Source organism: Vombatus ursinus, unplaced genomic scaffold (genome assembly GCF_900497805.2).
Source record: "Vombatus ursinus unplaced genomic scaffold, bare-nosed wombat genome assembly UNPS02014807.1, whole genome shotgun sequence".
Classification (NCBI taxonomy): Eukaryota; Metazoa; Chordata; class Mammalia; order Diprotodontia; family Vombatidae; genus Vombatus; species Vombatus ursinus.
The window spans coordinates 45,636,687-45,658,901 of NW_020954585.1; the positions used below are offsets into that span (position 1 = coordinate 45,636,687).

The 22,215-nt window shown below is 42.0% G+C and overlaps 1 protein-coding gene across 1 annotated transcript in view; it reads left to right on the forward strand.

Annotated features, from left to right (window-relative positions):
• The window catches only part of RNF216 (ring finger protein 216), a 179,876-nt gene extending 164,833 nt beyond the window's left edge, over nucleotides 1-15,043 (forward strand). The window contains exons 16-17 of the mRNA XM_027874745.1: nucleotides 7,886-7,955; nucleotides 9,866-15,043. Coding sequence (XP_027730546.1) covers nucleotides 7,886-7,955; nucleotides 9,866-10,185 — 390 coding nt within the window. The 3' untranslated portion in view covers nucleotides 10,186-15,043. The remainder of the gene's footprint in view (nucleotides 1-7,885; nucleotides 7,956-9,865) is intronic.
• The last annotated feature ends 7,172 nt before the right edge of the window (nucleotides 15,044-22,215 follow it).

Below are 22,215 nucleotides of genomic sequence, written 5' to 3' on the forward strand. Positions count from 1 at the left end.
GAGATTTTTAAAGATTTGTTTTTAAAGGAGAACTGATTTTCATTTCTCTGAAACCTTGATCATGAGTGAAAGGGGTCCTGTGTGTCCCTAAGCTCTGAGGGAGAGGTCTACAGTACAGTAAAGCCACTAGCTACTTATCCTCCCTTCTGAAAATCTCAGCAAACCATGGAGAGATATTTAAGTCCCTAACAAGAATAACTCCCATTTCTGTAGTGCTTTATTTAAACATTCTCTCATTAGATCCTGAAAACAACCCTGTGAAAAAGACAATGTAAGTATGATTATCCCATTTTACAGAGTAGGAAACTGAGTTTCATGTGAAATGATTTGTTTATGATCTTTTCATGGTGAAATGGCAGTTTGTAGAGATGCCAGGCTAGACTCTTTAGATCAGCCTGTAGATTCTAATCTGTTTGGAGCCCCTGCGACAGAAGCTTTATGTGTCACAAAAGATGTTTTCACAGTGGATTTGACTGTCTAAAATAACTAGGGCAGACTAAATTTGTTTTCTAATTTTGAAGAACACTTCATAGTACTGACCATTTTAATGATGTCTTTATGGTCAAATACAGGCCAAATGTTAAAATGTATACCAGCAGCCTTTCAGTCCATTAAGTCTGAAAAGGCTGGACACCTACTTGGCCCAGAAGGGAAGAGGAAAACATAACTATTCTTTCTAAGAATAATCCTTGTAGAGGAATTCTTGACCTGAAGGTATTCATGTATTTACCCCCTTTAACTTGACTGGATAGAAGTTGGAGCTAATCAAAGTCTAGTAAAAGCTCTTCTCTGTTTCCTTCCCAAGTGCATTGTCCAGCTTTCCTGCTGTGTTGGGCCCACAGCTGCATACTATTCCAGTTACTGAAGGCTGTATCTCTCCCCCATCCCCATTTCCTGTTGCAGGGGGACTTGCAGGGGAAAGTCTGCCTGGTGTTGCTCAGGCTCTCTGCAGCTGATCTGGGAATAATTTGAAACTAAACCCTTAGCTCTTTGGAAGTCTTTCATGAAATCATTGCAAGGTTTATTAGCAACAGCTGTGGCCACACATAATCTGGAGAACAATCCCTCCCTCCCCCACCCTGCCCCCACCCCCCAAAAAAAGCACAGTAGTGGGAAATAGCAGTTGAATCATGATTCAGAGTCACCTTTTTAAGAAAAAAAAATGTTAAAACAAAGAAGAAAAATCATCCCTCTTTTCTCTGAGTACAGAGGAGGCTGATAGGCTCTTAAGCTGTTGACACCAGTAATTAGAGATGCCAGAGACAACAGTGGATAAAACGGGGTATTTTAGAAAGCTTTGGCGAAAACATCTTTGTGCCAACTGCACTAATGTCTATTTTGGGAACCTTGGGCCCAAAGTTGGTGGCACTGCGGTAGTTCCTCTTCCTTCATTTTCTTTTGGCCAGGTCCCAGTCTCGTGGACAAGGCTACTAAGGTTGATTTCTTAAGGTTAACGGTTTTCAGTTTTCTCTTTTTTCCTAATTAAAAGCTCTCTGGTGATCTGCCTCCTTCTAACACACTAGCACACACATACACACATACAGTGGAGTTGCATTTCCTCTAGAAGCTGAGCTACCTCCTCCTTTAAAATCCTATCTGTAAGAAAGCATCATGGTGAGGCTGGCTTGTCAGAGTCTTCTTAGCACTTTCTGTATCCTGCCGAGCTCAAAAGGCCACAGTGAAAGGAAATGAAACCTTCTTCCTCTTGAGATGCAGCCAGCTCATTTTTTTATGTTGGAAGTCTCTTCCTGTTGAGAAGATTGGTCAGAAAACATTTCAAACTTCCACTTTATTCTTTTAATTTCAGCATTACATTGACCCATTGAATTTTGTGCACATCAGCGAAGGGAGAGGCTTTCGCTGTATTGTTGACATGCAGATTCATTCAGCTATGTTTCTAATGAATCCATGTTATAATGGTCATGGATTCCTCCCTAGTTTCAGGTTGGTAAGTTCCCTTCAGTCTTTTCCAAATATTTCCTTTTTGTTCACCCATTTCAAATCTTAATCCAACAATAAGCAGCAGAGAGGGTTTACTAAAATAATAATGCTTTAAGGTTTATAAGCCACTTTATTCACAATAACTCTGTGAGGTATAGTTCCTTTTTTTTTTTTTTTAATTTTAACAAATAAGGCACAGAGGTTAAATGACTAGCCAGGGTTCCCACAGATGGTAAGCATCGGAGTTAGAACTCTGCCACACCACATCTCCACCTTGCCTTCTTTCCCTAATCTGTTTCCAGAAATAAGCTGCTATACTTGACTTGAATTTTTCTCCCTAAGGTTAGGAACAAGAGAACAGTGACTAGAACAGGTTCTCATAATTCACTCTTTTTCACCCTGAACAAAAACAAAGGAGATATGAAATATCATTTGAAGTTTAGGATTTGTTTTTGTTATTTTAATAGTCCCCTTAGTGGGTCATTGATTTTAAAAAAACTTTCCTGACATCCCTGAGGGGAGGAGGTGTCCCATTACTGGCATTTCTGGCCCAACTTTGGGAAATTCTTCATCTGGATAGGAGATCTGGGAAGTAGCCCAGACTAGAGGCACCCCCCAAGGTGTCTAAGGCAGTTTGGGGACCGAATTGGGTTCCTGGGGCTTGCCTTGCAAATCTCCTGAGTGGCCACAGAATTGGGGGAAAGTCAGGATTCGCAGTATAACACTGTTCCAGACTCATAGCTTCCTTGATACTCATCCAGAACTAGACAAGCTACTGTGGAGCAAGCAAGGGAAAGTTAACTGAGGCATATTTCTCATGGCATTTAAGTCACTTGGTAACCTCTTTAGAAATTATTTGAGGCAAAAAAGCACTACAGCCAAGGCCACGGGGGCGGGGGACGGGGTGTACAAGTTGGCATCATTTGAAAAATTTATTGCCAAGTGAGTCAGTAAATCTTTTGTGGCAGGAATATGAGTTGAGGCTTATAATTTCTGGTGAGGAGTAGGAAAATTTTTGCATGCACATAGTGAAAACATATTGCTATTTGGAAAGTAGTCTGTAAATGTTAGCTTTTGCTGCTGAGGGTAAAAATGGAAAAACAGAAAAAGCCAAATCAGACTTCTGTTTTAGAAGACAGTGATTGTAGTCTGGTTCAGTAAACAAATCCCATCAAAATAAAAAAAAATTAACTTAAACCTCTTGATAAAGTGGACTTTCTGTTTTAATGTCAGCCCATCTCCTGAATCATAGTTCTCTTCCTCCAGTTCTTCATTTTGATATGTCTTCACACTTAGGATAAATAAATCAAGTTCTGTTCCCCAGAGAGGGCAAGAAATGTCTTATAATTTCAAAGTTTGTAGACTTTACTTTTTGTAGGATGAATCTAATCTAAAAAGAGTCTTATCTTATACACTGGTTAAGGAGAACAGCACATTATGTGTGAGCTGCATCTCTTTGCAGTTTCTTTCCTCCAGGAGCCTTTAGATAAAGTTTGTTTTGCTTGTTAGCAGTAGAGAAAGCTTATCTAAATACCACAGGGAATGTGAGACATTTTAGTTGCCTCTTATCCCCATTTGCCCTTACCTTAAAGGGAGGAGAAGTAGCAATTTACTCCACTCAGAAAAGGTAAGAAAAATTGTTGTGCTCGTTGCCCACCCCTCTACCGTGGAAGAGAAGGGAGTCAAAAGCATTAGACCCTTTTCCCCTTCTATTTCTCCCCAAGTCAAATGTCCCAGATTTTCTTATTATAAAATGTTTGCAAAAAATTGACCTTTTCTTCCAAGTGTGCCTAACATAAAATGTGGTATGCAAGGGATACCAGAAATTATTCCCTTAAGATTATAAAGAGCCCCTTCCTGGGAAAGGAGTCAATAGACCCCATCTGCCAGCCAAACACATACAAATTAAATAACAAGACCAAAGAACATTTTGGAAACAGGGATCATCACAAGTCCTAATAATTCCTTATTGAACTAAGATTCCAAACTGCCTCCACACTTGGTTTATAGAACTAAAAATAAACTAGATTCTGGAAACTTTGAGGCTGTGTTCATAGCACCTTATAAGAAGTTATTAGTTAGGCCTCTATTATTTATTTATTCATTCATTTCTTCCATTGCTAAATATGCTATGTCCTTTGACTCAAAGGTTGAAATCTTCTACTTATGTTCCAGAGTCTAAGGATAGTTAGAAACATGCACAGAATTTATGGTAAAAATGATTCCATAAAATAATTAAGCTAGCACCATTTTGTGGCTGTAATTAAATATCTGAGGAAGCAGCCAATCAAAGCTTAAAATGGCCTTCTTCAGTTACTAACTGGGAGGAGTAATTAAAGGCAAAGTAAAAAGTATGAAAGAGGTTCCTCCTCCCCCTAAAAAAAAAGAAGTGAAGGGTGTACTTTCCCCAAGACACTAGAATTTATCCTTTGCCACTCCAACAAAAAAGCTGAAATACTAAATCAAGCTTCACTTGAAGCATGTTGATCTGTCAGATTAGTAGCACAAGCCAGCAAATCCATTCTGGGAAATTTTTAGAAATCTAAACACACAAAACCATTTATGCAAGTACCTCAGATACGCTTGAGAGAATGTTTAAAGGAAGAAATTGGATGTGTTCACTGAAGAATTTTTGTCAGGAACAGTTGGACTTGTCATGAAAATATCACTAGTGATCAAAGCCAACCAGATGCCATGTGTGCGTCCATCCGTTCGCCTAGCTCAGTGGTGCCTGGCACTTTCCCATGTGTGAGTGTGTATAGACCTTGGAACTTTGCAGAGAAGAAAAGCTCTTTTTCCTTCCTCACACTCTAGTGATTCTGTCAAAAGTATCATGCGACAGTGTAAGGTTTTGCTACTGAAAGAATGTGGTTTGTCTACTGATGCTGGCTGCCGAGAAATTGCTGTTGGATGAAATCATATTCTGAAAGCATAGGCTTGCTCTGTCTCTGCAAACTCCCACAGCTGATTCTTAGCTGGAATTGCAATTATAATCAACAAAATCATTTAAAATCAAATTAGATGGTAATGAGAAAAACCTTTAGAGAGTATGTCTCTTTTTTTCTCCTGGAAAACTACCTGGATAAACCTAGTAACTGGGAAAAGATAATTAGGAAGGCAACAACCAAAATGCATTTCTTATCATAATTAAACAATCTATGGCATTTGTGTCACTCAGGGTATCCTAAGTGAATTATTGGTGCTATCTACCCAACCTCTACTGCTTCATTTTTCCTCTATCCCTTTTACTTTTTTTCTATTCCATTTTCTGCCTGCTTTAGTTCTGCTGATGGCACTCATATCTCAAGTTTGAAACCGCAGATCTAGGTAATTGTCTAACTTCCCTTGTCATCTATGTAGTGACCTGAACCCAAATTGGGATCTCTTCTTGATTTGCCTGACGTAGCTGTGTTTCATCAAGTTGACAGAACTCCTATGCTAAATGCCGGGCAGCTAATAAAATGCTTGGTGCACTTTTGTCTTAGTTGTAATTGAGTTTGAACTCTTATCTCTCAATTTACCTTTCTTTTGAGGTATAGTACACATACATGTATTACTACGAATCATACGCTTTTTCAAGCTTACCAATCATCTAGTCTACCTGCCTTTGTTTTAGAGAGGAGGGAACCTAGGCCTCAAGAGGGAAAGAGACTTTTTTATGACCCACCCAATGGGTAAATGTCCAGAACTCAAGTTTACCAACTCCCAGTGTAGTGCTCTTGCACCTACACGAGGCTACTTCCCAGTTTTACTGGTGGTGGCTAATAGGGAAAGACCCTACCACATAAGATAGTGGCACATTTTCATAAAAGCTAATCTCTTTCTAATTAATAATATTTGTATTTTAAAGCATGGAGAATTCTCCACCCAAAGATCTAGTAATATGTTGGTATATTCTTGCCATTTAGTACATGCTTATATCTCCATGGCTTTAATGCAATTTAGCTACTGCAAAGCTACAGTTTAAGACCTATTAAGCTTAACTGTTGAAACCAACACTCCAAAGATATTCCTGGAACATAAATATCTAATGCAGAGTTGGCATTTAAAAGCTTAATGGCTCTCCAGGTGGACGGGAGAGTTACAGACTCTGGTTTTCTTCAAGCCAATGAGTTTTTATCTAACAGGGGCTAAATAGCAGCCTGTAAGCCCTCACATTTGGGACTGTAAGAAGTAGATTTAGCCCCAGTACTTCTAAATAATTTTACTTGTTGCTCAACACAGAAGTAAAGAGTTGGCATTGTAACAAGTAAAATCTTTCTCACTGTGTCTATTGCCATGCTGGAGTTGCAGGAAATGAGATAAATCCACTCCTTTTAAAAATGTAAACCCAGAAGCTGACCAGAGAGAATTTTCTTAGCTACTATTAAGCCTTCCTCTGCATTGAGCTTCTGTGCATGTTAAACTATTCTTGGAGAGTCCAGTTGTTTAAGGCACCTCCAGATAATCACATAACCCCAGAGAAAGTAGTAGATAACGGCAGTGGAAGAATGACAAAGAATGTTAGGCGCGAACCTTGTGGGCACAGAGGGAGAATTCCCGTACCAAAGCAAGTTCCAGACCAAGCTTTCTGGAGAGAAGAGTTCTTAGAGAATGCCTATTTCCTGTGCCTGGAAGGGGAGCTCTAGGATGATATAAGAGTTTGAGCTAAGGAACAGGTAAAGTAGGGATAGAGTTACCAGGTGGAGGAGCAAACCTGGACCTTGCTCTACTAGTACCATGAGTTACGTGGACTGTGTAGTTGGTCATCCTTATCTTGGTTTGGGGATCCAGCTCCCTTTGACTTTAGAACCCTAATCCTGTTCTCTTCCCCTCTCCACCTTCCCACCAACCTGCTCACCTGCTTAAAACATAGGAGGACTGGGGAATCAAGGGGAGCAGAGGGACCTCATAGTAGCCATATCTTTTCCCTAGCTCCTTCCCCAAAATAAGCATAGGACTTCCTCCTCCAACAGGCACAAAGCAGAGGCTCATTTATAAAAGATTTCTCTCTCCCTCAAATCAGCTTGTCAGAAATCTTCCCACAAACATGGAGGCAGTTTGGTCAATGATACCCCATTTCACACCAGATGGATAGAAGCGAGTCTGGCAAGAGCACCCTTGTGTCCACCTTTCCCAAATTTCTGAACCAGCAATTATGGATTCTTGAAGGCTTTTCTTAACTCAGTATATGTCAAGCTCCAAAGTGTTGTGTGGCCAAGTTAATTGGGTAAATACTGTGTTTGTTTCATTTAAACCTCTAGGTGTACTGTACAAGTTCTGTTGGGCTCAAGAGAGAGGAAAAACAGAGTAAGACACTTAACAAATAGTTGTTGAACTGAATTGACATTCAGATTGGTAGCTCTAGATTCTGGCTTCATCACACCCCTGCAGAAATGGAGTTCTGCTGATGGGTCCATTGCTTCTTCACATATAGGCAGGGTTACCGTGTGAAATGGCCCTGCCAGGGCAGGGCCCAGGATGGGATTTGGGGAGGATTGGGACTTAAGCTGTTAATGTTGGTTTGGTTAATGAATAGAAGAAATTCTTGAGACAGGTCTTTGATCCAGCCACATATCTAATGGATCAGGATGTGCTACCCTAATCCGTTATGCCCGCTTATTCAAGCCAAAGCTGTAGTCAGAACATAACTTGCCATTGGGAGAACGAGTTTTTTGTTGTTGTCATTGTTGTTGGGTCATTTCAGTAGTGTCTGAGTCTTCTCGTTCCTGTTTGGGGTTTTCTTGGCAGCGATCCTGGAATGGTTTGCCATTTCCTTTCCCAGCTCATTTTACAGATGAGGAAACTGAGGCAAACAAACTGAGGATAAGTGACTCGCCCAAGGTCACACAGCTCGAAAGTGTCTGAGGCCAAATTTGAACTCGGGTCTTCCTGACTCCAGCCTGACTATTCGCTGTGCCACCTAGCTGCCCCCCTAACAGGTTTACTAACTTTTATTTTTTAGGAAGATGATGAGAAGCTCATCCAAGAAATTCAGAAGGAGGCTGAAGAAGAGCAGAAGAAGAAAAACGGAGGCAAGTTCTCTAATCTAGTGTAGATCTGTGTAGAGAAAGGCAGGTGGATTATTTATTTTCTAAAGTAATTTTTTTTTCAAACAAAAATCCATCTTTTATCCCCAGTTCCCTTCTCCTTCCCCAACCTGCCCCCTTGCAACTGAAAAAGCAAGAAAAACAAAACCCCTTCTACAAACATGTAGAGTCAAGCAAAACAAATTCCCACACTGGCCATGGCAAAAAAAAAAAAATCACATCTCAATCTATCCTCTTGAATCCATCACCTGTCAGGAGGTGGGTATCTTATTTCATCATGAGTCCTCTGAAGTGGCTGATCATTGCATTGATCAGAGTTCCCAAGTCTTTCAAAGTTGATTGTCTTTACAGTATTGTCGTCCTTTATAAGATTGTTCTTCGTTCTGCTCACTTCACTCTGCATCAGTTCCTATAAGTCTTCCCAGGTTTCTCTGAAATCATCCCCTTCTTCATTTCTTAATACCACAGTAGTATTCCATTATAATCATATACCACAACTTGTTTGTCCATTCCCCAGTTGATGGGCACTCTCTCAGTTTTCAGTTCCTTGCCATCACAAAAAAAAAGCTGCTGTAAGTATTTTTGCACATATATGTCCTTTTCCTCTTCCTTTGATCTCTTTGGGGTATGGGCTTAGTAGCGATATGACTAAGTCAAAAGGTATGTCCAGTTTAATTATATGCCCAGTTTTGGGGGGGCATAATTTCAAATTGCTCTCCTCAGTGGCTGGATTGGTTCACAGTTCCTGCCCCAGTGCATTAATGTGCCTGTTTTCCCATCAGCCTTCAGCATGAGTGTGGGTGAATTGTAAGGGAAAGGCTGAGGGAACACATTCAGACTGGAGTCAGCCTTCCCACAAGCCCAGGTTTGCTAATGAGGCAAGCTCTAAATCTATTCAGTCATCGCCTTAATATGAGACTGGTTCATTAGAGTAGTGGGGGTAATTTGGGGGGGGTAATACCATAATTTATACATACAAATAAATATGGCCCCTCCCTTCAAACTAGTCATCTTAAGGATGGCAGTAGAGAGGGCAGCTAGGTAGCACAGTGGATAGAGCACCAGCCCTGGAGTCAGGAGGACCTGAGTTCAAATCCGGTCTCAGACTTGACACTTACTAGCTGTGTGACCTTGAGCAAGTCACTTAACCCCAATTGCCTCACCAAAAAAAAAAAAAAAGGATGGCGGTAGAGGAGGGAGGCCATATACTGATGGTGCTGTTTTGGAACTACTTCCAGAACCAGTAGCATAGGAATTGCTCCATTGGGAGCATATCGTCCTTGAATGAGGTTGGATTTAATTATGGGAAACAGCCAAGAGCCATTTAGAATAAAAGCTGATACATCTATGATAGCAGTAGATTAAGCCAGTTCATAACATTTTTGTCCGGAATGAATTGTGGCTATAAAGTAGTAACCCTTGACTTGTACAGCTCATAGATTGGTTCTGAGCATAGTTCCCAGTAGAATGTAATTTTCTTTTTGTGTCTCCATTGCCTCACACATTCCCTGGTACATAGGACTCACTTAATAAATACTTTGTGAACTGAATTGATTTGAAAGAGGAAACGTAGAAGCTCAAAATTGGAAGGGGCTTCAGAACTCACTCTTGGGTAAAACTAGTATCTGGCTTCCCAGGATTTTTTGAACAGTCACGCTGATCTGGGCCCATATGTTCTGTGGTGTTTGCTATGGAGCCAATTTCATTACCTTATACAGTCACACCTGGTCTTCATAGATAGGAGTCGTGGATGTGGTTACCATACGTGGACTCAGAGCCCAAGTCCACACCCCCTGGAAGAGGCAACCATGTCTCTTAGAACTACAGATTGAACAACCACATTCAGACCTAGGTTTTAACTTTTCTTTTTCTAAAAAATCACCTCTCCTTTTCAGAGAACAACTTCAAACGGATTGGGCCCCCCATGGAGGCAGCTCCTGAAAAACTCCAGAGGATTGAAGTCATCCCAAGACCTGTTCCACAAAACCTTCACCAAGCCAGGATCCCTCCTTATCCCTTTGTTCACCCACCCTTTCCTCTGCCTCCTGTCCGTCCCATATTCAACAATATTCCCCTCAACTTAGGCCCCATCCCTGCCCCCTATGTCCCTCCTCTGCCAAATATGCGAGTGAACTATGAATTTCCCCCAATCAATGTCCCGCTGGAGCACAACTTACCTATGCACTTTGGTCCTCAGCCACGCCATCGGTTTTGACAGGTGGGATAGACGTCTGAAGTGGAAGCACCTCGGAGGGCCATCCTGTGTAACAACTCCCCTTCTCCCAACTCCCTTCATTATTCCACAGAACTGAAAGGAGCAGCCTGAAAATCTCCCCCAGTTAAATTTCATTAGGGAGTGGGGGGTGGTGTTAAAGATACACAGCCTAGTTCAGATGTTTACCCCACTTTTTTCCCCTAAAACCAGTAACTGCTGCTGAGCCCGTAGAGATGGAAGTTTACAGATTGGGCTGCCAAACATGACTAATTTGGGGCCAATTTTCCTTTTCTTTGATAGTGATAATAGAGAGACCTACTCAGGCCCCAAACTCTCCTCTCTTCTCCCCCCCCCACCCAACTTTCTCTTATCTCTCTCTCTCTTGCCTTTTCCTGTATTTAAGAGTGTAAGTAGTCACTACTCTTTTAAGTACAGCTGAGAAGAATAGAAGAGCCCAGGATCCCTTGGACACCAGTAACAGGATTTGCCCATGTGATTTTGGGCTCGAGGATTCCAGGAAGGAGAGGGAAGTAAAACCTACCTTGCCAGAAAATGACCAGCACAGCACATAGCTTATCAGTAAGCATGACAACCCTGTGCTGTCCATTAATTCCTTCCGAAATTGTCCTAAAGGAGATAGAATGATGTGAAGGAAAAGCTGCTTTGCCTGCCCCTGATCAGAACAGACAACAGGGAAGTCACCACGAGTGATCCAGGAAAGATCGAGTTTTCTAATTAAATTGGTACTTCTCTACCTGTGCTAGTTAATGCAAATATGAAAGTACATTCAAGACGATTCATACATCAAGGAGAGAAATGATAGGTGGTGCTTCATTAGGAACTCCCCTTAGAATGGCCTGTGTCTTCCCCAGACTCCCACTAGGGCTTCAAAGGACAACACTTCACAATGAGATATTGACCTCCAGTTTCAGTCCAGTGGCAACCAGATATAATTAAGGAAGGTAAATGACCCTCTTGCCTCTTAGCTCAGCTCCTCCTTGCTGAGCAGAATAGGTCTCCACTGCTCACTTTAGGCTAAAAAGAAAATACTAGTAGTTTTGCAAGCACTCTTGTCTGAATCTTCTTAGAAGAGGCACCACTACTCGTCCTGAGTTCCATGAATCATGGAGTTAAAGTCCGGGTCTCGTTGTAGTTTCATTAGCGTGCCCTCTTCTCACTCTGGTAATGAGTGGAGTGGTCTCGGCCACATTAGTTTTGTCACAGAGTCACATGGGAGGGAGCTCCCTGGACAGTCAAACGTATACTCCCTGATCTGAGTAGGGGAAAGATGTTAATGACCGGTACTTTATAAATACGAGAGGCCCAACAGATGAAAAAGCTGAGATTCTTTTACCGAAATCCCAGTGTTGGATTTCATCTTACCTCTTGAGTGTGACAACTTGCACTATAAGTGAGTGTTGTTCATCCAGAAAGATTTTCTCACTCTCTTCTTTTCAGCCCCATCCCCTTCCCCTTTCTACTGCCTCCAAAAAAAATAATAATAATAATTTACTGTTTGGGACTTCAAAAATAAACTTCTGACCTGATTGGTTTGCCCCATTCTTCTCTGATTACCTGTGCCCCGCTTTGGTTCTTACTCCTTGGAAAATCCACTTATCTCGAATCAGCCCTTCTAATCCAAGCTTACTAGTCAGAGCTGGTCTTAAACTCCTTTAGTTGTATTGAAAGACTCCTCCCAGCATTTACCCAGAACAGTCAAATGTCTGTATTGTAGCATCGCCATCTCTGGGCCTCCCCTTGACTCTTCTGTTAGCCTAGTGCTGGGATAATCTTTGGTGACATCAGAACCACATGGTAACTATTTCTCAACTTTTGCTGCTAAGTTTTGTTTATATAAAGAGAAAGGAGAAAAAAGTCTATATAGGGATGTAAATTTCTGAATGCTGCTTAGCTGGTCTTTATTCAGGTTAAAACTGCACCTTACCCTAAAAGATATTCCCTTGGACAGCCAGGGGCAGGCAGGCCAGCATACTGTTACACTGTACTTAAGGAGGGACAGGAGAGAAGACTGAGCATCCCACTTCTTTTTGTGCATCCAGTTTCCCCTCAATGTTAATGTGATAAGTGTTTATATGTAGAGCTTAGTTATTAACATTTCTGAAGTCTTCTCCTCTGGAAAAGTCTTGACTTCTGGCTCTAGAATACAGCTTGCAGTTTAGGTTTTAGGACCTGTGGCACTTCCTGCTGCACCTTTCTCCAAACTTTGTTTGGAAGACTGGCCCGTGGTGATATTTCAGTCACAAAATGAGCCATTTTATGTGCAGAGGTCCAACCAGTAACTTTCCCCCACTACTATTGCCTGCTGAATAGCCTACAATTTTATTCCCTCCAATTTCTCCCACTCCACAGATTTGGAAAATTATTTTCTTCGTTCTCCCTTTGCCGTCAGCCTTCTATGTATAAACTAGAACATATTGTTGCCAATCCACTCGCTTTTATTTCCCTAGTGAATCCAGCTGATCAGTTCCTCGGGGTCTGGCTGGAGGCTTTACTCTTAAATGTCAGAGCCCCAAAAAGATTAGATAGAAGTATGTGTCATTATGCCCCTTTCTATTTCAAGCATTATCACTGCAGCAGTAAAGGCCTCCCTGTTATTAGTGAGGATACTCTTACAGCTATGCCTATTGGCATTGGTACATCAGACACCTAACATACATGTGAAATCAGTGGGGCTTTGGGCAAGAAAACATCTCCCATTAACCAGAACAGAACTATCTGGTTTACTGGTAATCGAGATGTCACCCATCAGCCAATTAGACATGCTTCAAATATCAGAAAGGAAAAAAATACAATCTCCAAAGAAATGCCTTTTCATACTTCTACCTTTCCACATGATGATCTGGTAGGACCTAGTTTTTGGAGAGGGAAAGCTATGTTAGGATTGGTTCAAGAGATGTGGCAGATGAGAGCAAGAAAGAATTTTGAGGAGAGGGCTGTGGTCCAGATTTGTGACTATATCTTCAGGAAGAGCTCTTCTCTAGACTCTCTTCTTTCCCCTCAGGTCCAGTCGTTCCTTATATATTTCCATCTGATGATCACTTTTGAGGGACGTGCGTATTTGTCTGCCTGAGGTTCAGTACTAGCCCTAATAACCAGTGCCTTTTCCATCGGTATTTTTGTGACATGCATCGTGCATGTGTCACGGATGTGCCTTCCAGGGCAATAGATTGATTTATTACAAAGCGCAGGAGCTCTTTTTATTAAGTATTGTTAAAATAAGGTTCCCCCAATAACTTCCTTTGTGACAATGGTTGTAGGGACCATGGAAGAGGCTTGAATCCTAGAATTTCAGAATTGGAAGGTCACTAAGCCAGGATTTCCTCTACAGCAACTGCCCTTTCCAGGTTGAAGTGTCAGGTTTTCCATCAGCAGTGTTCATTCTTGCCCTAGATCCTACGTGTGGGCATCTCTCCCCTATGGGGGTGTGTGCGTGCACAGTCAAGGTTGGCTGTGCAGTAGATTCAGAAGGCAGTAGGTGGCGAGTGGCACATGTAGAACCACCCGAGAGGACAGTGAGTCAAATGAGCCGTCACCTTCATTAAACCGTTCACCTTACAGTTTCTGTTCGTTTGCGTTGCTTCACAGTGTGTATATGTTAACATGTTAAATTTGGGGAATGAGAAAAACATTTGGTTCTGTAATAGCTGGGGAAGGATGGATGATTTTTAGGGTGGCATATGTGAGACAGGCCCACGAAAAGCCTGGACAAACCCCTCCCTATCCTTGGAAACCACTGCTTTGGCTGTTTTGGTTTGTGTGTAGTTGTGCTCTCTTAGCTGGGAAAAAATGCTTGACATCCACCATTGATCCTACTCAGAATGTTGAAGCAACATGATGGTGTGGAAAGAGCACAGGATTTGGAGTCAGGAGACCCTGGGTTCAAATCCTGGCACTGCCTGTGTGACTTTATGCAAGTCACTTGACCTCGCTGGGTCTCAGATTCCTCATCTGTAAAATGATGTGGGTTGGGGTAGGTGACCTATTCGGTCCCTCCTAACTCTAAATATTCTTGGTGACGAACTCTTGCAGTCTGCAACAGAAAATCCCAACAGCCAACTTGACTTAACCCTGCTCATGCTCCAAATGATATTTGGATTTTTACCTTATTGTTAGCTACCTAGTTTTGCAAAACTTGCAGAGTTAAATATTACCAAGTCACAGATGAGGTGGGGGAGCTTCAAAGAAATGAAAAGGAATTGGGCAAGTGGTTGTTTTTGATGGTGCGGTCACTATCACCTAGTTTTAGTATTGCCTTGTTCTGTTTGTCAGTGGGAGCAATTTTCTCTGAGATAGAATTCCTCCTCTCCCAGGGCTCTTGCTTTGGGAGGCATATTTTTCGACTCTCTGCCCTGTACTAGAGTGAGGAGTTGTTGGAGAGGCCAAAGAGATCTGATCCCATCCCACTGGCAGGCAATCATGTGCACAGATAAAAATGACAGGAAGTCCAAAGCGATTAGCCCAGCTCCTGGAAAATAAAGCAAAAGCAAACAAAAGCCCTCCTATCTTGCAGGCTCTGCATTGTACAGTCTGGCTCCTTTTATGCCACAGTCATGGCTGTCTAGCTCCCAGACTGAGGCAGCTGCCTGCAGGAAAGATCTCCGCAGTGAGCAAGGCTCCACCCTTCCCCAGTTAGAGTCCCATTTTACTTGCCTTAATGGTGGAAAGAGGAATTTAGTATTTGCACTTAGCAAAACATTTTAAAACTGTAAAGAATTGTGCATGATCTACAACTTTGTATAACAATAGATGAAAATTAATAGGTGGTTTATTAAAAATAAATATTTTTCTTTACCTTCTGGTAGTATAAAATAATAAAAAATAAAAGCTGTTATGTTTTCTTGTGTGTAAAAAGTCTGTATTATATGTAATTTGGATTTTTTTGTAAATAAATTTTTGTGCATTCTGCCTATTTGGTGATTTGTTCTTACCCGTACAGGAAAATGAAATAGCCGAGTGCTATCATAGCAGATAATTATAGGTGGCAGCAAGTAGAAAGAAGTTGATGCCCATTGTTTTGCCAGATTTCCTTGGAAGTGGTTATAAATTCCAAAGAAAATATTTGCTCGTCCTAGAGTTAAAAATGAAGGTATCCAAGAACTAGGGCTTTTAAAAAAGAAAACTCTAGGCTTTGACCCCAACAGTAACAAAACCAAGAAGGGTTTGTTCACACACAGCTGAGTAAATTTTCCCACCTTTGCTACTCCCAATGTGAGAAAGTAAAACAGGTGAAATAAATAAATTTTATGGTTATCTGTCTTGATTTCTAAAGGAGTTCAACTTGGAGATCAAATGTTTGTCTTTTCCCCTCTTTTACACTGGGCCTCTTTCACGGCTTTTAGAGGGAGTTCTGAGGCTGTGTCCATGCATGCCCTTGGTTCAAAAGATGGGCAGAAATCTTCACGCAGACTCCTCAAAGCAAAACACAACTTGCAAGATCTTTCTTCTGAGCATAAAATGAGGATGGGAAAAGTGAATGTATCACATTTGGCAGCTGAGATTAAATAGATTAAAGTGGGGGAAGACAGAAAACTACTGGGGACGGAAGGGGACAAGATGACCGATGAGCATTTAAGAATTGAAACAGCGGAATCTAAATGTCAGAGCTGAAAGAAGCCATGGAAATAATTTTGTCCAATCTATTCATTTTGCAGATGAGGGATGAGGAGAAATGGCTTGGCAGAGGTCATACAAGTTAGTGTCAGATTGAAAACAAGAACCCAAGTTTGGCTCCCAAGCCCAGTGGTCTTGTCTTAATTCCCTTCTCCTCCTTTCCCTTGCTGCCTCTCCTTCGTGGAGCTCTCGTTCCCTGCTTCCTCCCTCCAAACAGTTCAGTCACTCATTGCCATGATTCAGGGAATCTTTGATCCAGTGTGAGAGAATGTAAGGTGCACTGACTGGAAGCCCTGAGTTCTCAATCAAGGTCAACAGTTCATCTCTATAGGCCAGCCCTGCCTACTTCAGTGTTGTGAGGTGAGGATGAGATGAGGTTTGTAACAAGGTACGAAGTATGCATATGTGAGCCAAGAGGATTGGGTCTCAGATTCTCCACCTCTGTGACCATGGGCATGTTATTTAACCTCTGAACCTGTTTGCTCATCAATAAAATGGGCGTAATTTTACCTGTTTTAGAGGATTTTATGAGGCTGTCAATTACTCAATAGACAATACATTCAAGTGCTGGCTACACACGTAAGAGCGCAGTGGAATTGAGAAGAGCTGGTTCAATCCCACTTCTGACAAATACTGTGTGACCCTAGACGAGTCACAATTTCTACTTGTAAGGAGCTCACATAAGAGGGGAAAACAAATACATAGAAGATATGTGCAGAATTAGAATAAACAGTAGCTAAATACAAAGTAGCTTAAGAGACAAGTACCGTATTTCATAATTGTTGCACCCTGGCCCAGGGTGGGGCACCCTTTTTTTTTTCCAGTCCAAAAATTGGTTTATAGCCTTTCATCACATTATTGTCCCATGGCATAATTGTTTGTCACACTGCTTGAAATGTAAACAGATATATTCACCAGTGGCATATAGATACCCACTTACCTCTCTCATATCCCTCAAGCCTAGAATTCTCAGCGCGGGTACATTGTAAGCATATTTCGGAAAGTTGACTTGTGTGGTTTGTTTAGAGTGCTGCAGCACCAACAGCATTGGCGCTTAACCCAATGAATAGCTATAGGCTCTAGGAGAGCCGGTGGGCAGGCAGCGCTGCCATGAGTAAGTCATGTGATAGGCTAAGACTTGCATCTTCTCGAGCTAGCTAAACTTATGGTTCATCTGCTAGGGATACACTAATGTGCAAAGCATTTCTTTCTGATTATGGAAAAATGTAATAACTATTCTCTGGGCTTCAAGCTGAAAGTGATTGTGTTCACTGAATAGCATGGAAACAGCTGTGGAAAGTTTTTAGTGAGTGAAAAGTTGGTGGGAGACTGGTGGAAACTAAAAGACAAGTAGTACTGGCACAGTTAAGAAGAAGGCTTCACATAATGGTCACACCCCACTGGCAAAAAATTGGCATAAAAGCTGCGACAACTATGTGGTGAGTTATGGTAACTAGCATTTGGAGAGGATGAGGAAAAGATTCAAGTCGAAGGTGGTCCTTGAGCTGCATCGTGAAGGAAGACTTAGGGAGGGAGGGAGTTCCAGGCACAGTGCACAGGAAATGGATCATCATGTGTGAGAGAACACCAGTTTGGCAAGATTGCAGTGTCCAGGAAAGGGAGCAATGTCCAACAAGGTTGGAAACAGGTTGGGTCCAGTGTGTGAAAGGCTTATAAAGCTAAACTGTGGGGTTTGTATTTGCTCCTAAAGCAATAGGGACCTACTGGAGGTGGAGAGGAGTATGATATGAGCAGGAGAGCAACGTGGTCAGACCTATGCTTAAAGAACGTCACCTTGGCAGCAGTGTGGAGGATGGACTGGCGTGGGAAGAAACAAGACCGGGAGCCCAATTAGGAGGCTGTTAGAATAATTTAGACAGGAGATGTTGAGGGTCAGAACTAAAGTAGTAGCTATAGGGAAAAGTAGGGAAAAGAGGTCAGATGTGAAAGATGTTGCAGAGCAGAAACAGCAAGACTTGGAAACTGATTGGGTATTTAGGATGAGGGAGAATGAGCAGTAGAGAATAATGCCAACCCTTTAAACCTGGGGGATGGGAAGAATGGTGGTACCTTCAACAGAGATACAGAGGTTTGGAAGTGGGGAGGGGAAAATGATGAGTTTAATCTTTGGACATGCTGAGTTTCAGATGCCTCTCAGATATCCAATTTGAAATGTCCAGTAGGCAATTTGGTAATGCAGGTCTGAAGGTCAGTGGAGAGATTGGGACTGGCCATATAGATCTGGGAGTCACTGCATAAAGATGATGATAAACCCCGTGGACACCCAGAGAGAGGTGGTCACCAAGAGAGAGTCTAAAGAGAGAAGATGGCATGCTTTTAGGGAACATCCACAGGTGAGGGGCATGGATGATGGACCAACAAAGAAGATGGGGAAGGAGCAGTCAGCCAGGTAGGAAAAACCCGGAGAGAGCAATGTCACAAAAACCTAGAGAAGAGAGAGTACCCAAAAGTAGAGAGTGGTCAGCAGAAAAGACCATAACAGTGTGGCAATTAAGAGGTCATAGGAACTTGGGAGAGAGCAGTTTCAGTTGAGTAATGAGGCCAGCTAGGTGGCACAATGGACAAGAGTACTGGGCTTGGAGTCAGGAAGACTCATCTTCCTGAGTTCAAATCTGGCCTCAGGCACTTACCAGCTGTGTGACCCTGGGCAAGTCACTTAACCCTGTTTGCCTCAGTTCCTCTTCTGTAGTCCCTGCCCTCAAGGTAATTATTTAAAGTTAACCATTAAAAGAATCAGGATTACAGAAATAAAACTTGTTAATCCTTTCCAAAAGGCAAGTTCTTTCTGACATAGCCAGACCTCTGCTCTACTAGCCCATGCCTGGCTTTGGGAGGTTCCCAAATTTCCGTACATTTCTCTTGGCCCAGGTATTGACAAATTTCTTTTCCTTAATTCAACTGAGAAAATTGAGGTTTTTTTATTATTTTTATTATTGGTTTTCAAAAAGAACTTTATGAGTAACTAAAGGGAAAAATAAATTAAGACAAAAATAGGATGGAAGAGGTTTGAAACCCAGGAATCTCATCACAGTCTAGCTTCCAAGGGCCAAACTGACTGACCCATTCCGTCCCACCATTCCTATCTAACTTTAACATTGACCCTGTCAGTCAGTGCATTCTTTGTAATGGTGTCAGGGCCAAGTGTCTCCCAATCCCCATTAATTTAGAGAGTTAGTTGCAAGTATTCCCTTCTAGCCTGGGGTTATAAATTTTAAAATATCTTGTTCATTCATCCAACAAATATTTTGTTAAATCATTTTTCAGTTGTGTCAGACTCTTCAGGATCTCATTTGGATATTTTTGGCAGAGATACTGGAGCAGTTTGCCATTTCCTTCTCCAATTCATTTTATAGATGAGAAATCTGAGGCAAAGAGGGTTAAGTGACTTGCCTAGGTACACAGAGCTAGTAAGAATCTGAGAACAGATTTGAACTCAACAAGATGAATCTTCCTGACTCCAGGCCCAGCACTCTATCCACTGTGCCACCTAGCTGCCTCTGATAAATATATATTGGACAACTATTACCTGTAAGGCACAGTGCCAGGGTTTAAAGATGATAAGATTTGGTATTGATTTCCTTGTTGTTCCTAAATAGTGTTGGAGTGGGCCTTTCTGGTCTTCTAGGGAACCCTCTGCTCAAGAGGCTACAGTCCTCATGTCCTAACGACTGTGCTCGGAAACTTAGGTCCCAACTCTGATTTTCAGATAGACAACCAGGGCATTGAATGTGGCACCTATGAGACACAGAGCCAGGTGCCAGTATCCAATAACAATGATGCTAATTCACCTTCATATAGTATTTTACAATCTTAAAAGGTAAGTGCATCACCTGTGCCACATGTCTTTTAAATTCCTACCAAGGGCTTCAAAGTCAGAAGAGTATTTGTCCTTTACATTCATTAAAACTCAGACTTAATAACAATAGCTAGCACTAATATAGCTCTTTGATTTACAAAGTACTTTACATATATTATTTCATTTGAACCTTTCAGCCTGAGAAGTAGGCGCTATTATTATCCTCATTTTGTGGATGAGGAAACTGAGGCAAACTGAGGTTAAGTAACTTGCTGAGGATCACTCTGCTCGATAAGGGCAGACAGCAGAATCTGAACACAGATTTTCTGACTCCAAGTCCAGCGCCCTAGCCACTATTGCCCCTAACTAGGTGGCTCAGTAGATAGAGCACTGGGCTTTGAGTCAGGAAGACCTGAGTTCAAATCCAGCCTCAGACACTTACTAGCTCTGTGACCCTGGGGAAGTCACTTAACCCTCTTTGCCTCAGTTTCCTCATCTGTAAGATGAACTACTGGAGAAGGAAATGGCAAACCGCTCTGGTAGCTTTGCCAAGAAAACCCCAAATGGGGTCACAAAAATGAAAAGGACTAAACAACAATACCTCCTTTCAAAGCTTTTCACGCATTTTCTTCACAACCACCCTGTGAGGTCAGTAGTAAATCTGATTTGCCATCACTGCTACAAACCCCATCCACACCCCACTTGATAAAGAAACTGAAACTCAGAGAGCTTAATTCACTTGCCCAGTTTCAGACAGCCCAGGTTCTCACACTGTCTATTCCAGAGCTATGGGTCATAGATGTCAGCATCAGAAGGGACCTCAGAAGTTCCCTAATAACCTAACCCACACCCCGAGCAAGAATCTCTTGTCCCCTGTACCCAACAAGTCATCAGCCTTTGATAAAGCAGCCACCCATCCTGAGGCAGGCCCATTCCATTTGGGGACAGCTCACATTGTTAGGATTCCCCCCCCCGCCATACATCAAATCTAAATAAACTCAGAAGCAGCTTACACCCATTGCTCTGAGTTCTGCTCTCTGGGACCTTCCAGAGTAAGTCAGATCACTCTATCATGTGTTCTCCAGGTCCTCTCTTCTCCAAGGTAAACGTCATCAGTTACCTCAGTGTATCTTCTCATGGCGTGATCTCAGAGCCCTTCACCTTCCTGGCCATCCTCCTTTGGATATTCCTTAGTTTATGAAGCCTCCTAGAAAACGGGACCCACTGTGTCTTCTTTCACAACATGATGGCAATATGTTTTGCATGATTGCACATGTATGACCTATATAAAATTGCTTACTGTCTCAGAGAGGGGGGAAATGAGGGAGAGAAGGGGAAAATCTAGAACTGAAAATTTAAAAAAAAGAATGTTAAAAATTATCTTTACATGTAATTGGGGGATATATGTATATCTGGCCTCAGACATTTGACGCGTACTAGCTGTGTGGCCCTGGGCAAGTCCGATAGCATCCAAAAAAAGAAAAAAAGGAAGAAGAAGACGGATTAGAAAATCTCTCCATCAATCATAAATCACATCATCCTACAGCATCAGAAGCTTCTGAGTCAATCAGGAGTCATCTCCCTACAGGTACACTGACTGACAGGGCTGTCCTTCACCCAAGCCCATGGAGCAGGAATATTACATGCATATTTAAGTAGGATATACATAATAGATACAAAATAAATACCAAGTAGTTTGGAGAGAGAATACATTAGCAATTGGGGAAAGTGGAGATCATGACTTGAACTGAGTTTTGTAGGAAACCAGAGTTTCTGCCAATAGACAGAATCTCAGGATCTCAGGAGAACAGTTTTGCTTCACTCTTTTACTGATGGAGATTAGTTCCCCATCCACATGCACGTGAGTGCATGGACACACACACAAATACACATACACACACACTCAGCCCTACACGTAATGTGACTTCATTTCATCTGAGCCCAAACTGAGTCCTGAACAAATGGTCTGGGCTGGCATTGAAAGCCAGGTGCAATCCAGCACCTGGCATTTCTCCCTATTCTCAGATGTGAATGTTCTACCACAAACAAAATGATGTACTCATTCTCTTCTGAACATGATCAAGGTTCTCCTGGTTCTGTCTTTGCTCACAACAGGGGTCAATCAGTACACAAACATGTATTAAGCTAGTCACTGGGGATACAAAGGCAAAAATGAAATCATCCTAGCCTTCGAGACTTACATTATATTAGATGGGATGCCCCGCCCCCAATCTACCAATTTGAATCAGAATTTCTGGGCTAGAAGGGACCTTGAAAATCATTTTGTCCACCCCTATTTCAGTCATGTCTGACTCTTCACCCATTTGGGGTTTTCTTAGGTGGCACAGTGGATAGAGTGCCAAGCCTAAAGTCAGGAAGACCTGAGTTCAAATCCAGCCTCAGACACTTAATAGCAGTGTGACCCTGGGCAAGTCATTTAACCCTGTTTGCCTCAGTTTCCTCATCTGTAAAATAAGCTGGAGAAAGAAATGGCAAACCACTCCAGTATGTTTGCTAAGAAAACTTCAAGTGGGGTCATGGAGAATCAGACACAACTGAAAGGACTCAACAACAACTCCCTC